General features: G+C 40.6%; 7 protein-coding genes across 7 annotated transcripts; 4 read left to right on the top strand and 3 right to left on the bottom strand.

The window, feature by feature from the left end:
• Positions 1-138: 138 nt before the first annotated feature.
• Positions 139-1,965, bottom strand: SAMD00019534_016910 (hypothetical protein; the record flags this gene model as incomplete). The annotated part of the gene is made up of 3 exons (XM_012902282.1): positions 139-675; positions 757-1,189; positions 1,262-1,965. The coding sequence occupies 3 exons, from the start codon at positions 1,963-1,965 to the stop codon at positions 139-141; spliced, it is 1,674 nt and encodes a 557-aa protein (XP_012757736.1).
• A 78-nt stretch (positions 1,966-2,043) lies between these two features.
• SAMD00019534_016900 (hypothetical protein) lies at positions 2,044-2,822 on the bottom strand (the record flags this gene model as incomplete). The annotated part of the gene is made up of 2 exons (XM_012902281.1): positions 2,044-2,069; positions 2,348-2,822. Coding segments are annotated over 2 exons (501 nt in total), but the record flags the coding sequence as incomplete, so codon positions are not given.
• A 1,270-nt stretch (positions 2,823-4,092) lies between these two features.
• SAMD00019534_016890 (hypothetical protein) lies at positions 4,093-5,214 on the bottom strand (the record flags this gene model as incomplete). The annotated part of the gene is made up of 3 exons (XM_012902280.1): positions 4,093-4,909; positions 5,015-5,122; positions 5,192-5,214. 3 exons carry the CDS (start codon positions 5,212-5,214, stop codon positions 4,093-4,095), a joined length of 948 nt encoding a protein of 315 aa, XP_012757734.1.
• Positions 5,215-5,721: 507 nt separating this feature from the next.
• On the top strand, positions 5,722-6,343 carry SAMD00019534_016880 (hypothetical protein; the record flags this gene model as incomplete). Its single annotated transcript, XM_012902279.1, has 3 exons — positions 5,722-5,886; positions 6,070-6,170; positions 6,268-6,343. 3 exons carry the CDS (start codon positions 5,722-5,724, stop codon positions 6,341-6,343), a joined length of 342 nt encoding a protein of 113 aa, XP_012757733.1.
• Positions 6,344-8,773: 2,430 nt separating this feature from the next.
• SAMD00019534_016870 (hypothetical protein) lies at positions 8,774-9,056 on the top strand (the record flags this gene model as incomplete). Its single annotated transcript, XM_012902278.1, has 2 exons — positions 8,774-8,849; positions 8,965-9,056. 2 exons carry the CDS (start codon positions 8,774-8,776, stop codon positions 9,054-9,056), a joined length of 168 nt encoding a protein of 55 aa, XP_012757732.1.
• A 666-nt stretch (positions 9,057-9,722) lies between these two features.
• On the top strand, positions 9,723-11,744 carry SAMD00019534_016860 (hypothetical protein; the record flags this gene model as incomplete). Its single annotated transcript, XM_012902277.1, has 5 exons — positions 9,723-9,957; positions 10,042-10,345; positions 10,423-10,699; positions 10,775-10,921; positions 11,007-11,744. The coding sequence occupies 5 exons, from the start codon at positions 9,723-9,725 to the stop codon at positions 11,742-11,744; spliced, it is 1,701 nt and encodes a 566-aa protein (XP_012757731.1).
• Positions 11,745-14,108: 2,364 nt separating this feature from the next.
• On the top strand, positions 14,109-15,029 carry SAMD00019534_016850 (hypothetical protein; the record flags this gene model as incomplete). The annotated part of the gene is made up of 2 exons (XM_012902276.1): positions 14,109-14,283; positions 14,356-15,029. 2 exons carry the CDS (start codon positions 14,109-14,111, stop codon positions 15,027-15,029), a joined length of 849 nt encoding a protein of 282 aa, XP_012757730.1.
• Between the last annotated feature and the right edge of the window lie 694 nt (positions 15,030-15,723).

The raw sequence follows: 15,723 nt of genomic DNA, 5'->3' as shown, positions 1-15,723 counted from the left end.
AAAGACTTCACTAAGCTCATCAAAACCTTACAACAAGTATATAAACATCGACCAATATCACATATATATTTATTTACAATGTTGAGCGTGATGTATGGTGGGGGGTGGATACTTGAATACCCAGTCTCAACTCACACCTCAGTTGATGGTGAAGAGTTCGGTCTTGTCGACGGTCTGAGCACCATTATGTGGCTGATAGGGGTAGTGCTGGGACAGCGAGAACTGAGGTGATTGCAGCTGTTGTTGAGCCTGCTGCACCTGCTCGCTAAACTCTGCATGGTTGTTCCTCAGGTAGTTGGACTTGTTGCCACGGTAGTAGACGCGGTTGTTCGAGTTGTCCAACACCTTGACAAACTTGATCAGGGGGCATGATCCAAGCAGGTTGTGAATGAACTCGTCCGATATCAGATTCCTGTACATGATGGTGGCCGGTGTTGCCATTGGCGAGCCAGACGACAATGTGAGTGGTCTAACCGACGAGGTGAACTTGTCCAGCTCGGACGCTGAGAACTCAAACACCTTGAGGTTGGGCTGTCCAGACACGAATCGTATCAACTCCTTCTCCGAGATAAAGTTGCATGTCGAGCTTTCAACATCCAACTTTAGTCTGGCCCATATTGGTCTGCAGATCCTAGTGTCGAATCCATTCTTCAAGACCAAGTGCTTGAGTTTCAGCTATAAAGAGGGAGAGAGGACGTGGGTGGTCAGCAACTGGTCGCGCGCCATGTTCATCTGGTTCCGAACATGACAACCTACCTTTCCAAAGTGTCGGAGAGCGACCTCGGAGAGACTGGGCAACCAGCCCTCGAATGAGAAGTGGTTGAGGTTGGGGCACCGGCTGGTCAGAAGTTCGACCATTGGGTCGGTCAGCTCGCGGTCTCGATGCGAGAATGATGTCGAATACTTGATGCCGTGGCAGGTGGCGAAGCGAACGCTCAGCTCCTTGAGCTTGCCTCCAAAGGCGCCGGTAATATCATCAAAAAGTTTGTACAAGTCCTCATTCCAGACGGACAGATGCAGGCCCTCCAAATTTGGCAGGTGGCTGCTAAAGTTGCCCAACACGGTCTTGTCGACATTGGTCGTGATGAGGTACATTCGTCTCAAGTTGATGAATGTGAAAGGTGATGCGAAGAACGTTGAGAACAACTTCTCCAGTATCATTTGACTAGCTTTACATGCTGCACTATAGCTGTTGGGTTCGATTGATTGATTTAGTGAGTTAGTGGTATGTGGAATGATTCCAAATGATTTTGGAACATACCTTGGATCGAGTGGATCGTGAGTCAATAGTCCAATCTCTGAGAGGTTTCCTAGTGTTACAATGTTGTCAAAGAACTCTGCCTCTTTGCGCTTGGAGTAGGGCAGGTCAATGCACAGTCTGACCTTGAGGTTGCTGATGTGCTTGTTGAGTAGCGATGCAAGGACGGACAATGGGATGACAGCGCCAATGTCGCGGAAGGGCAGAGTGAGCGGCTTCTCCAGATCAAGCAGATGGCTGCGTTGCTGGTGGAAGTCCTTGGAGAAGCCATGATCGACCGTGCACTCTTGTAGAGCGTGCAACTGTGGCGCCAGACTGTCGTAGATCGAGTCGCTGCTGCTGATCGTCGCCAAATTCGATATGGGTGAGGCGGCAGAGTGAGCGTGGGAGTGGCCGCATGATGATGAGGAGTGCGTGGCGGCGCCGCCGCTGGAGGGCGCGCCAGTGTCTGGCGTGGCGCTGTGGAAGACGCGCAGCACCACCTTGTTGAGGTGGCCAGTCAGACAGATGGGCTCGAGGTACTTGATCCACTTCTTGAGCGAGTGATACGGGTCGTTTTGAAAATAGCATATATTACAGGAGCAGGGCGCAATGGTGATGTTGAGTGAGCTGATGATGTGCTTGATCGGCAGCAGCAATCCGCCAGCCATCGGTGGCTGTTGATGCAGAGATATCATGCAGTCCTCCAGACGAGGGTTTGGCGTCATCATCAATGTTGAGCGCCATGTCATGCAGACCCAAGCACATGCAATCCGATCAGGAAAAGACAGCTGAGAGAATATCAAATCTAATATATCGATTGGTAGTAATACTAAAAAAATGTGATTGATTGATTGATTGCCAGGCCTGGTGTGTCAGTTTCGGTCTGTGTCACTCGCTCGTACCGTACCGAGCGATACGATATATCGATTGCTGGAAGGCCTCAGAGTCCTCGCGTTCTGATTCTCGTCGATTCGCAAAAAATCTCGAAAAAAAGAGGATCCGCGAACACTCACTGGACTCGCGAGTGAAGCTGGCTTGATTCGTTGCGATCGAATGAATGTACGATAATTCCAAAAATGTTGTTGTTGTTGTTGTTGTTCCTCTTACCTTCTCGTTCGCAACCTTGTTGCTCATGTGCAGAATGACCTATTTGCTTTCCACTGTTTGGCGAGATGGGGACAAATGTGGAGGCCAGCTTCGACGATGAAGGATGCACTGGCGACTGCATCTGCAGTGCTGTCCTCGGTGACTTATTATGTTCCTCCTGTGGTGATGGCAACAAAGACAGCGGTGACACAAATGGTTCACACCGTGAACGCTTCCTCATATATATATTTGGTTGTAATGCCATTATTGCTGGTGGCTGTTGTGTTTGTTGTATTTGTTGCGTTTGATGTAATTGGTGTATTTGTTGTATTTGTGGTATTTGTGGATATGGATGTTGGGGAGCATGACTGCTGTTGTCTACACCAATACTGTTATTATTATTACCACCATTGTTATTATTATTATTATTATTATTGTTGTTGTTTATATCTGTCATCGGCGAGAGATGCGAATGGAAGTTGTCTTGAGGTTGCATGGACCTATATTACTATTTTGTATTATTTATATATATATCTACTATGTATTAAAGAGTTATCGTTAACAATTTATAATGGAAGGGTGGCTACAACAGCATCGCGTAAATATATCTCTATCTTTATCTCTCTGTTTGAGTTTGAGTTGGAGTTGGAGTTGAGTAGTTGAGTTGAGCGTGAGTGAATGAATGAGTGAGTGAGTGAGTGAGTTTGGATTGAGTTGAGTTGAGAGTGATAGTTTGTATAAGTTATAACTTAAATATAGTTTTAAAGGTAATTGTTTATGTGTGTTGTGTAGTTGTTATTTATCGTGAAATGGCATGGACTTGAGGTACTTGACCTCTGGACACACTCAAAAGTCCCCCCAAAACTCTACGTTCCAAAAAAAATCACGAGGAGATTGACTGGATGAATGGAATGAGTGAGATGAAAGTGTGTGTTTTTGAACACAATAATGGAGAAAAGCAGGAGGATTCAGGCGTGCGCATCCTTGTTTTTTTTTGTTTGAGGCGTGAAACACCCATCAAGAAGGAGGATATTATTAATTAATAGGCACACGATTGATTAATTGAGTAGATAGCCATCTTAGTTATGAGAGTGTGGGTGTGGTGAGTTGAGTTGGTTGATCGTTGGTTTGGATGGATGAATGGATACAGCTGACTGACTGTTGACAATGATGATGTTTATAACCAGATTTGTAACATACTCGGTTTGGATTCATTCAATGAATACTTTCTACAACAAAGTGATGTGATGATGATATGTTGACTTCTATCTCTATTTCAGTCAATGATCTTCACTCCTGATTTACCATTAATGATAATGATAATAATACCAACTACCTTAAGTCAATTGACTTGATAATAATAACAATTAATAATAATAATGAAGATATATATGTATCTAGATTGAGGTGGGCCTTAAGCTCGGTTGATTGTGTTGTGAAGATAAGATGGGTTTGTCGAGGTTGGTGGTTAGGGGGTTGTGTGTTCGAGAGGAGTCAGTCGACTTGTGTTTTGGAACGACGCGACTGGTCGTCAGTTGGAGAGTCGCAAGACCATGGCATTGATGGCGGAATGTGGTTCGACTTCTGATCACCTCTTATCATGATTGAATGAATCAATGAATGAATGAATGCATGGATGCCAGCATGTTTGAGTGTCAACAAGACAACTAACTAACTTTATAGGGGGAGTGATTACAATACTACAAGACGCACGCAGTGCACTTAAGGCCAAGCAAGATGATCAATTAATCAATCTATCAATCTATCTACTTGATATCCTTTGCAATGCTCTCTTTCTTGGCTAGTCGCGAATGGTAGATGTTCCTCTTATCCTTGAACTGCTTCTTGAACTCTTTCAAATCGATGTTGCCCTCGAGGAACTCGTTGGCGATCGAGTCTGACTCGGCCTCTGAGATGGACGCCGCCTCGGTCAACCGCTCGACAAGCACGGCCGCCGAGAAGGCACGCTGTATCGCCTCCTTCTTCTTTTGCTTCTCCTCGCTCTGCAGCTTGAGTTCTTTGTACAGTGCCTGCTGCTCGGCCAGTTGCACCTTGAGCTCTTCCAGACTGCGTTGCTTCTGCTCGATTGGCGCCGACAACTTCTCATTGTCTGCTTGCAGACGTTCCTTTTGCGCCGACATTGCGCTGACCTCGTCGATTGAGAAGAGGAACACCTCGAGCTCATCTGACTTTAGCAGTTCGAGCAGCTCCTCCTTGGTCTTTGACTCGAGCTCGGGGAAGCGCGTGGGCAGTGATGGGATGATTGGTTTCTGTACATTCTTCTGGTCCTTGGAGGCGGTGTATGGTGGAGGTGGCTGGCCTGCGCCGCCAGACTGTCCCAGCGGCTGCTGTGGCGACGCTGAGGAGTAGTAGCTGGGTGGAGGCGAGTAGTTATTTTGTTGCTGTTGTTGCTGCTGTAAGAACTGAGGTGGATGCTTGCTATAAAAGTCCAAGTACTCCATTGTGATCTTTGCCAATGATGTCATCTGTCCCCATGCCGGTGGTTTAGTCGCCAGTGTTTGTCCATCATGTGATTCCAAGAAGTATGCTGGTGGCACTGAAGGGAAGTTCATTGGCAATGATCTAATCCAATCCAATTGTGATTGTGATAATGATGATGATGATGAAGTTAGAACCTTGACCTGCATTCAATCAATCCAATCCAATCAATCAAATATAAACACCTACATTATAAGGTGAGCACCATTGAGTAGAGGTATCTTATATGTTGAGTCTTTAGTTATCTCTTTTATAGTTGGACATTTGCTCTTTAGTGTCTCTATCTGTTTAAGCTTTCTGTTATTGTTTGTTGTTGTTGTATGTTAGTATCAAGTCAATCTACTGTCTCTCACAGTATATACTTACAGTGCAAGTAGTGGATTGGACATCTTTGTTTGATTTATTGATTGAGTGTACAAATATATACTTAGTCCTCTGACTCGTGTAGAAGGACAGGGTTGTGATTATATTTATATATATATAAAAGATAAATAGAGATAATAGAGTGATAAATGAATACAAAGTTCAACTTGGGTTTGACTCATTTTGTTTGAATCTTTGCCACTCTCTCCCTTGGATTTTCGAGAGAGAGTTCAATGTGTCTTTGGGATCTGCCGAGGACATTCAACCTATTACAACATAGTATTATCTTTAAAGATATTCTTGATAAATATCACTAATACTTGTTATTATTATTCTAGACCATTGTATTGATTAGACAATGAATGTTCGAGGGTAGGGCAAGGGTTGAGGTAAGGGCAAGGGTTTGAAAAAAATGAGCATTGGTTGTGTGTTTGATCGTCTTGCTCACTCATTCACTCAATGTTTATGAATCTGATCAAACAAGTTGACAGACAACAATCAAATACAGACTATATAGATAGATAATAAGAAAAATGACAAGCAGTGAACAGTTACCAGAAGTGTTGATCGAGAACAGATACCCAGAGGAGTACAAGAAGCATCTCGGTGCTTATGAGCAAGAGTTCACCAAGAAGTATCAGTTCATCAAAGAGTCCAATGCTAAGAAGGTTGAGCTGCGTGCCTACCAAGATATACTCGTAGGTGATCGATCACATCATCAACACTCTCAGCAACAACAACATGAAGTGACAGCAGCACAAGCACAAGCACAAGCACAACCAATCAATCAATCAATCAATCAATCAAACAATCAAACAAAGGATGTGAATAACTTGCTAACATCATCATCATCTTCATTGCGATGTATATGATATAAATAGGATGACTGTTTCTGGACACAGAAGCAGAACTTTATGAAGAACTGTAGAACGATTGCATTGGAGTACTTGGAGCTGTTGAAGTACCCTAACCAGCACAAGATGTAATACAATCGATGGACATTGAACACAAACACTTAGACGACAATCAAATGCGAATCATCCATCATACATACATGACATATATACCTATACACACAGGAGACATGATGCATCATCCTTGACGAACACCAGCTGCAGCGAGCACAGGTCAGGTCAGGTCAGGTCGATCGATTAGTACACAATAAACTACTATTGCAACAACAACCCTTTGGTATGACATACAGATTATCATCATCATTCATCTAGAAAGTTAAAGTGCACACTTTATAAAGCAGATCGATCTGGTCTAGTCTTGTAAGGATTAGCACCAACCTCATCATTCATTCATTCTTACAGATATTTCAATCAAATAATAATACATATATATTATAATACATGGATAAGTTATCACATTTGATTATCAAGGAATTGTTCAAATACCTTGGTAATAGTATAGATGCATTATGTCTTGGTCTATCATGTAGATCATACTTCAATTTGTTGACAAGATATAACAAAGAGATAGCAATCATTGACAAAACATACAACAACTCTAACAACTACAACAAGAATGAGCATCAGTTGAACAGAATAATGGAATCACATTTAAATATTAACTTATTCAAAAATGATAATTATAATTTACATAGATTAGATAATATTATATATTTTAATGCTGGAATTATAATTATTGATCCTAAACTATTATACTTATTTGATCAGGATAATTTCCATTATGAGTTGACCGGTATTTGGAATTGTTCCATTATACCCCATATATCAATACTATCTCCATCATCACCATCAACATTGGTTCCAAATTATTTGAAAAGATTAATGTTAATTAATATACCCAGGAATAATTACAACTATATCAAAGAATATATTTTAAATTCATCAATAACTGAATTGATAATTGAACCAATTAATATTTATCAATCCATTTCTTTCTCCTCTATACTTCCATCAAACTTGGAGAAGTTGACAATTGTATATTTAGTGAACCCTTTGAAGAAAGGTGACCTTCCCAATACTTTAAAGTCATTGTTTATTGGAGGAGAATATCCATGTTCACCAATTGAACCAGGTGTATTACCTGATTCACTATTGGAATTATATATTAGTGTTTATAACCATCAATTTGCCCCAGGTACAATCCCTTCAAAATTACAATCATTATCATTTGATTCATTTCAACAATTAGATAATTTTATTGAAATATTACCATCAAGTCTAACTTATTTAAAGATTGAAAAGAATTTCAGTGAATTAATTACTGCAAACTCATTCCCAACAACCTTGGTATCCCTTATATTTTGTCATGATTTCCATCACTGTCCTATTATAAGAGTTGGATCACTACCTCCAAGATTAAGATATTTAAAGATTTGTTACTGCTTTCCCAAAATGATAGAGAATGGAGCATTACCCGAAACTCTAGTTTCACTAATCATTGTTAAAAATGTCGGTTCACTAAACTCTGAAGGATTACTTCAACTCCCAAATCAACTCTCCACTCTCAAACTTGGTACCAACTTCAGCCACTCCACTTTGGTTACCTTTCCACCTACACTAACTTATTTGGAGCTTATCAATCCTGATTTTGATTTCATGAACAATCCATACTTTAAAGAATGTAAATCATTAAAATATTTATCATTATATTCTAATAGGAAATTAAATATTATTGAAAATATATTACCAGATACTATAAAATATATTTATATAAAGGATTCTATTGGATTTGATACAAAGTCAATGATAAAAGTTAATAATATATATTTAAATATTAATACCACAACATTATTAAAACCAAGTATGATCAGAATATTAATTAGAAATTATCCAAATGTAAATTTTTATCATGTAAATAATTATGATTATATAAATATAAGGAGTATTTATAAATTTTGTCGACTTGATCAATCACAAATAATATGTCTTCAAGAAAAACAATCAAATGTTATTGAAAACCATATATGGATAAAAGTTTCGTATAATGTACTGGTATTTCCAATTCAATCAAACTCTTAAGAGGACATCAGGAAGGGACTAGACACCAATCAAACTAAATAAATAAATAAAAATAATAATCCCCATCTCAAAAAACAGAGTAAGGTGTGTCAGTGGTCTTGTATGGGAAGGAAAGTAACAAGCGAGTTACATGAACCATGCATGAGGTGTTGGGCTGAATTCATAAGCTCACACAACACTACGTCGCCCTCGAGTTCAGATAATTTGCAAAGTGAGGGCACTCTTTTGCAAATGAACCCGTGATCACCAATGAGTGAGCTTGTTTGACTGTGTGTGACATGATCAAACAAACACAATAGATGTCTATTTCTTACTTGCTTGATGACACAAAGAATGAAATATCCACACTTGTGTGGGGTACTGCTGCGATCATGCGCATTGGTCACCTGTCCGTGTCGTCGTCACCAACAAAATATAATTAAGTTGAATTCAGGGAATGAATAAGGTTCGCACAACGAACCCATCATAAGTTTGATGGGGGAGCTCTGGTGTTGGTGTTCATCAATCAATCCATTACTAATCTCATCCACTCATTCATTCATTCACATTCTTAATTCAAAGTTATAACTCTATAAATATATAAATCATTACAATGGGAGGTTGCGAGAAGATCTGTTTGTGCATTTTGGCTATATTCCTGCCACCACTGGCCGTCTTGATCAGAAAGGGTATGTCTAGTCTCATTCATCAATCCTCACCAGCTCCCTCATTTCAATCATTCATTCATTCTAACACAATCTTCTCTTTTCTCTTTCTTCTCTTTCTTTCTCAAACAACCAACAGGCTGCAGTGACAAGTTCTGGATCAATCTTATCTTGACCCTCTTGTTGTGGATTCCAGGTGTTATCCACGCCTTCATCGTTATCCTTGACTAAACATCTTAGTACTTCTACTTACTATTCAAGAATGAAAATGTTGCACATATCCATCCCCACATAGGAGGTATCCAATAAACCTTACCAGCATGAGGCCAGTGTATATACCCTACACATCATACCTATTTATTGCCTTCACACAACATACATATCATCAACATCCATCCCAATGTTCATTCACTTCATTGATTCAATATCTTGGTAATCAATTCACTACATTCACATCACTTTTCAAACAAAACAAACATCACTCAATCATTCACTCATTCATTCAATGTCATGCCCCTTTGTTGTCGACATTGTGCAATGCAATGATTATTCTTTGGACGATGCTAGATGAGTGAGAGATTGTTCTTTTTGATTCTTCATCGCACCATTGGACGCCTCAACAGCCCCGACAACAGGTTGTGATGGGACCTCACAGCTTTTTTCATCAAAAACAGGTGTTTGACTCGGCTGCCCCTCCATCATCCGCAAATATCCACTGTTGTAGTACACTACAAATGGGTCTTATTCCGTAGTTGTCATACATATAAGTAGAAAACACATAAATATACATACTCATACATACGCACACACACTGATATCAGTGTTGTGTATAATTGACAACAGGATAGTATGGCACATAATAGATTATTGATATCATTCAATAAGAATAGTAGGCCTATGGAGGAGGAGTTTACCGTGCCTTCAACTCCATTTGCAATTGAGACATTCAAGAAGGCTCGCAAGATAGATAGTACACTTCGTAATAGGTACCTCTACATATTTATAAATGGCATGACTGGCATTGTCCTCATGATCGCCGAGCTACAAGTATCATGGAAAGGGCGTCAAATCATATTCGATGGCGCATCCAAAGGTATACGAATGGCAATATTCTTCACAACCTTAATATTATGTATGTACCTCCACTCATCCATTCAATCAATCATGGAACCATCCCACTCACTCACCACCCACTCATCAAATCAATCAAATAAAGTCTGTCAATTGATGGACTATTATAGACTACTTTTGTCAAATGTTACGCATGGATGGCTGACAAAGAGGGCAAAGGGATTCCGTGTGACACCACTTAATGTATTGAGATCAACGACATTGGCGCCCTTGTTTTGGGCCGAGGTCTTAGTATGTCTTGTTCAGCCATTGCCATTTGCCGATGGACCACTCCACCTGTGGAACGATCCCAAGTGGGGCCTCCTAATGTGGCTTCGATGCTACATGTTCATCCGTGTCTACCGAGACTTCTCACATATCTACGAGATGCGTCATACCATAAATGCCAAGTAAGTAACTTGGTGGAACTATTCCAATCACTCAATCACTAACTCAACTCAATCAATCAATCAATCAAATAATCCAGGTACAAACAGAATAACAATGTTCCACCAAAGTTCAACTGGCAACTCAGTTTTAAGACACTGCTGTATCAAAGACCATTGATGTCGTTCATTCCATTCACGGTGATGATCATCCTGATCTGTGCACATATTATATATGTGTTTGAGAGGGAGGCCAGTCCACTATTCAACTATGGCGTCTCATTGTATATATCATTCATCAGCATGGTCACTGGATGGCCCACCGACCCCTACGAACTATACAAGCCCACTGTAGTCTTTGCCAAGTTTGGAGCCATTGTAAGTTCATTCACTTCCCTTCCAGAGGTCCCTGCTAACACTCAATCAATCAATCAATTCTTACACATTCTCCAGCTTTCATCGATGTTGGGCTTGTTCCTTTTGGCATGTTTGATTGAACAATTCAGTAGGATGACACATCCAACAGCACATCAGAAGCCTATACTTAACTATATCTACCTACTTGAGGTACAAGAGAAGGAGAGGGACTCTGCTGCCAAGGTAAGTTGTCCTTCGCACCATGTCCCCGATCCAAGGGTCCAACGATGTGACTAACCCATCCAAACCCATCACATTACGTACACAGCTGATACAAGTAGTATGGAAACGTTATAAATGGCAACGATTGAATAACTACTCGGACAATAGTACCATGTTCAATACTCAAGAGGCGTTCTTTAGCGTCAAGTACATTGAAGCAGTCAAGAACTTTGGAAGGGACCGTAGATTTAAGAAACAGGTACAATCATTCATATCCAGTGATAAGGAAGTCGCTGTCAAGGATGATCTTAGCAGGACAAGCAGTAGTATCGATCTAAACAACAACAACAATCACAACAATAGTCACAATGCATCGCCAAGTTTGAACAATAGCAGGAGCAATCTTAGGAGAAGGAGTGGAAGTGTTCCAACAACTGGTGGTGGTAGTGGCATCTCAATGGATGATGTACCTACACATGCTGGACAGCAGAGGAGTCAACAACCACAACAACAACAACAACAGCAAGAGTCACAATCAACAGAACAAAGTATTACCAACAAGAAGATTGAACTGTTGGAGGCCAAGCTAAAGTCAATGGAGGAGTATCAATTGTTTATGATCAATCAAATGAGTTCAATAAGGACAGACCTGAAGCAATTGTTGCAACAAGACCAGCAACTTCAACAACCTCTTCAGCCACAACAACAACAACAACAGTATCAATATATGATGCCATCACAACCTCTCCAACAACATCAACAACAACCTCTTCAGCCACAACAACAGCAAATACAATATCCACCCAACAACAATAATAATAACAATAACAACTACATTCTTTGATGGGAACAGATCACTCCTATCCAAGAAGTATCTCCCATACTTCTATTCCAACAATGTGTGTAATCACATTGGTATCACATTAGCAGGTCATGGTCTTGTGTCCAACACCCCATGAAAGCGATATTTTGTGAATTGGAGTTAGTTCCCGATTATTAGGTCGTGTGTGAGTGCGAGGGAGACATGATTGATCGACCAATTAGAAGAGTACATTGATTGTTATTGTTTGTTTCTCATTCATTCTCAAGTATATGTATTTGTATATTTAAAGATATAATTTATATATATTTATATACCAGTACAAAGTTGAAAGGTAGATAGATTAGATCATTACACACAAACTTGGCTTGATAATCATCATATCAATCTCTTCTCCCATACCTCATATTATCTCATATACTCTCTCTCTCCCTCTCTCTTCTGACGACTGGTGTAGTAGTGTATGTAAGTGTAAGTGAGTGGTGCGTGTGTGTGGTATGAATGAATGGGATGGTTGAATGACGACGAAAGAAAGAGAGGAGGATGTGGTTTAGTCGTCAATACACTCTGAGATTTCAGACCATGACACGAATCAACAACACCACCATCATACAAAGGGCAAAGGACACATCCATCCATCCATCCATCCATCCATCCATCTATATCCATATATATCCACATCCGCATCTCATCTTGAATGTATGTGGTTGGACACACACTTAGACGAGAACCAAACCCCCAATTACCACTTACCACTTACCACGACCAATGAATGACCACGAGTGTAACTGCAGATGTTGTCGGAATGGAATGGAATTGAACACACATACATATACCTCTATCTATCTCTCTCTCTATCTTATTGTTTTCCTCGTTGTTGGAACACACCACATTACATTATTATGTGTGTTCATCCATCTATTCATTCATTCATTCATTCATTACAACGAACAACAACGACAACAACACTGGAAACACCAAACAAACAGTGACAGACGGACAAGACAGAGATTCATTATTCTAATTGGATATACACTCAAACACACAATGCTATAGTTGTAAATCGTGTTGCTTAATCAACATCATCATCAACAACATCATCAGATAGTTATCACTGATAAGATATTGTAGAATACTACTATTACTACTACTTTTACAATTCATTCATTGCCATTTACCCATTCAAACAAAGTACTCCTCGTTAGCATTCAAAGCATGTATGTGTTAAACATCACAACACGTTGTTTTGGATTTGAGTGGCACGTTCTTGGATAATCCAAGAGGATACCAGTCCATGAGGGCTGCACATCATCGTGTCAGGTGACTCTTCCCTCTCTCTCTCTTGACAAGATGTCACACATAATCACATAATTGATCAATCAATCAAACAACTCCATTAATAATATTGATGGTGATGTGGTGGTCCAATTGTAAAAGCTGGAAATCAATCAATCATTCTCTTTATTACCTTCCACTTCATCCTGCCTGCCACAATTCATTCTTTCATTGGCTTATCGGCCTGCCACCGGCTTGCAGACAGGCAAGGTAGAGAAGGCAATCGACACGACATGGATCATCACCAAGCCACCACCACATACACACACATCGTTCATACCCTTACCACAACCACTACCACCACACCATCATCAAAGTCAACCCACCTACAACCAACCGACCGACCGTCAACACACACAAACACACAAACAAACACTCAAACACTCAGGTTGATGGAGCACCTGACAAGACGAGTGATCTGATTACAACAAACAAACAAACACTCACAGTAGTGCACACACTCATTACCTTACCTTTATCTGTCTACCTTGCAATCGTTGTGTGTGGGCTGCGATGATGCCCAACCTACCCGTCCTTTCTCAACCAGGCCGCCTCCACACATATTTATTCCCACCGCTGCACCATCCATCAACACCAAACAAACACCAAACACCAAACAACAACTACCATCAACCAACAACAGCATCAATCAATCAAGATCTTGTTGTTGCCGCCACCCCGATGTGTTGTTGGTGTAGCAGCATCTATTCATTCTTCATTCATTCACGCGACTTGACTTCAAGCTACTGCTACTGCATTCTATCAATCCATCCATCCATAAATCCAATAATTCAGAATCAATATTATCACAATTCAATCGATCATCAACCACAAAGCCTGTAGCACCAACTATTCATTCATTTCATCCCTTCCTCTATTCTTTCCTTCCTTCTTCTTTCCCTGCCTGCCCACCAAACCCAAGACTTGAGGAGCAGAGATCCCTAACATCCAGAGAAAAACATTGCCATCATCATAGGTTGTGAAGCATTGATTGATAGATAGACCAATCAAAACTACTCTCTCTCTCATCATCATCAACACCTACTACAAAGAATGGAAACGGAAACCATCGTCGAATATCTCGCGCCACAGGCCAACCAGTCCTCGCTCGTGCCATCCAAGCGTCGTCTGAGAATCCTGTGTCTTCATGGATACAAACAGAATGCAACTGTGTTCAAGAGCAAGACTGCCGTGCTCAGGAAGTCATTGGATGACATTGCAGACTTTAGTAAGCATCATCATCTGCACACTCTCCTCGCACATCCATCCATCTGACACATCTTTTGTTACAAACTCATAGTCTACATTGATGCGCCACATATTGTTGACGAGGCCAAAGGATCGGCATCATGGTGGAGAGCAACAGGTGATGGAAAGGAGTACAGAGGCTGGGAGACAACACTGGACTACATTAGGAATATCTTTATCAAGAAGGGACCATTCGATGGAATACTTGGATTCTCTCAGGGCGCAGTCCTCGGCAGTCTGCTGTGCTCAATCTCCTCATTGAACTCTGACACAAGCATCGAGCGTGGCGATGGCTACAAAGACATATCTTTCAACTTTGCTCTGTTGTTCAGTGGCTTCCAGAGCAGGGCCACCGTTCATCAATCACTGTATCCATGCTCGTCGCATACAGATGGTGCAGAGTCGGCTGCAGCCAGCAACAACAACAACAACAACAATGATAACAACAACAACAACAACAACAGCAATGGTAATAGAGGCGCATCGTCCTCCTCACCGGAAGTGAACAATCACTACCCTTTCGACAAGATCACCACACCCTCGCTGCACGTCTGGGGCAAGTCCGACGAGCTGGTCGCAGCGTCCAATTGCGAGTCACTCTCACATCAATTCTCTGAGCCCGAGTGCTACGTACATGAGCACGGTCACCTAATGCCAACATCCAAGCTGGACGTTGCACACTACAAGACATTCCTCCTGAAGTTTTTCGACTACTATGAGGCCTAGCAAGTAGTATTGGTGGATACTTTATATATATAATTATTAGCTTAATTAAAAACATTTAGGTTTATAAATATATTCTATTCCTGGATTACTGGAATCTAGATTCAATCACTTTCGTTCGGTTTGATCATCAAAGATGTGGTGGGTGTGATGTGGTGGGTGAAGATGTGGAATGTATGTGTAAAGATTACACTTTGTCAATCACCCATTGATGATGTGGAATCTCTCAGATCAGATCATATCACTTCATGTCATTCAATATCCATATTTCTCCAGACTGCCGAAGAGTCCATACATTGATACACACTTGATCATTCAATATTGATGGATTGGAGATAGTTATTTATCAAGAGATGGAGAGATATTTAGATATATTGTTGGAGGAATTACCTCTGGAAAATGATTTGGAGGAAAGATTCAAACAGGCCCAACTATCAATGAAGGAGAGAAAAGATTCTAATCAAGACGATGATTTAGATGGAGCCAATCTACCCTCAAATGGACCTCATTTTACAAATCTAGAAATGTTAGAAGTATTACTAAAGGCTGTGGACAACAAAGAAATGTCAACAGAACTACTGGATCACATTATATTATTGTTTGGATAAATAATTAATAAAATGAAAAAAATAGGTTATCATGACCAAAATAGGAAATAGTCACATGTGATCAAAAAAAATAGATACATATAAACATA

This window comes from Acytostelium subglobosum (genome assembly GCF_000787575.1).
Source record: "Acytostelium subglobosum LB1 DNA, scaffold: scaffold3, whole genome shotgun sequence".
In the NCBI taxonomy this organism is placed as follows: Eukaryota; Evosea; class Eumycetozoa; order Acytosteliales; family Acytosteliaceae; genus Acytostelium; species Acytostelium subglobosum.
This window is presented reverse-complemented; position numbering and strand designations above follow the sequence as displayed.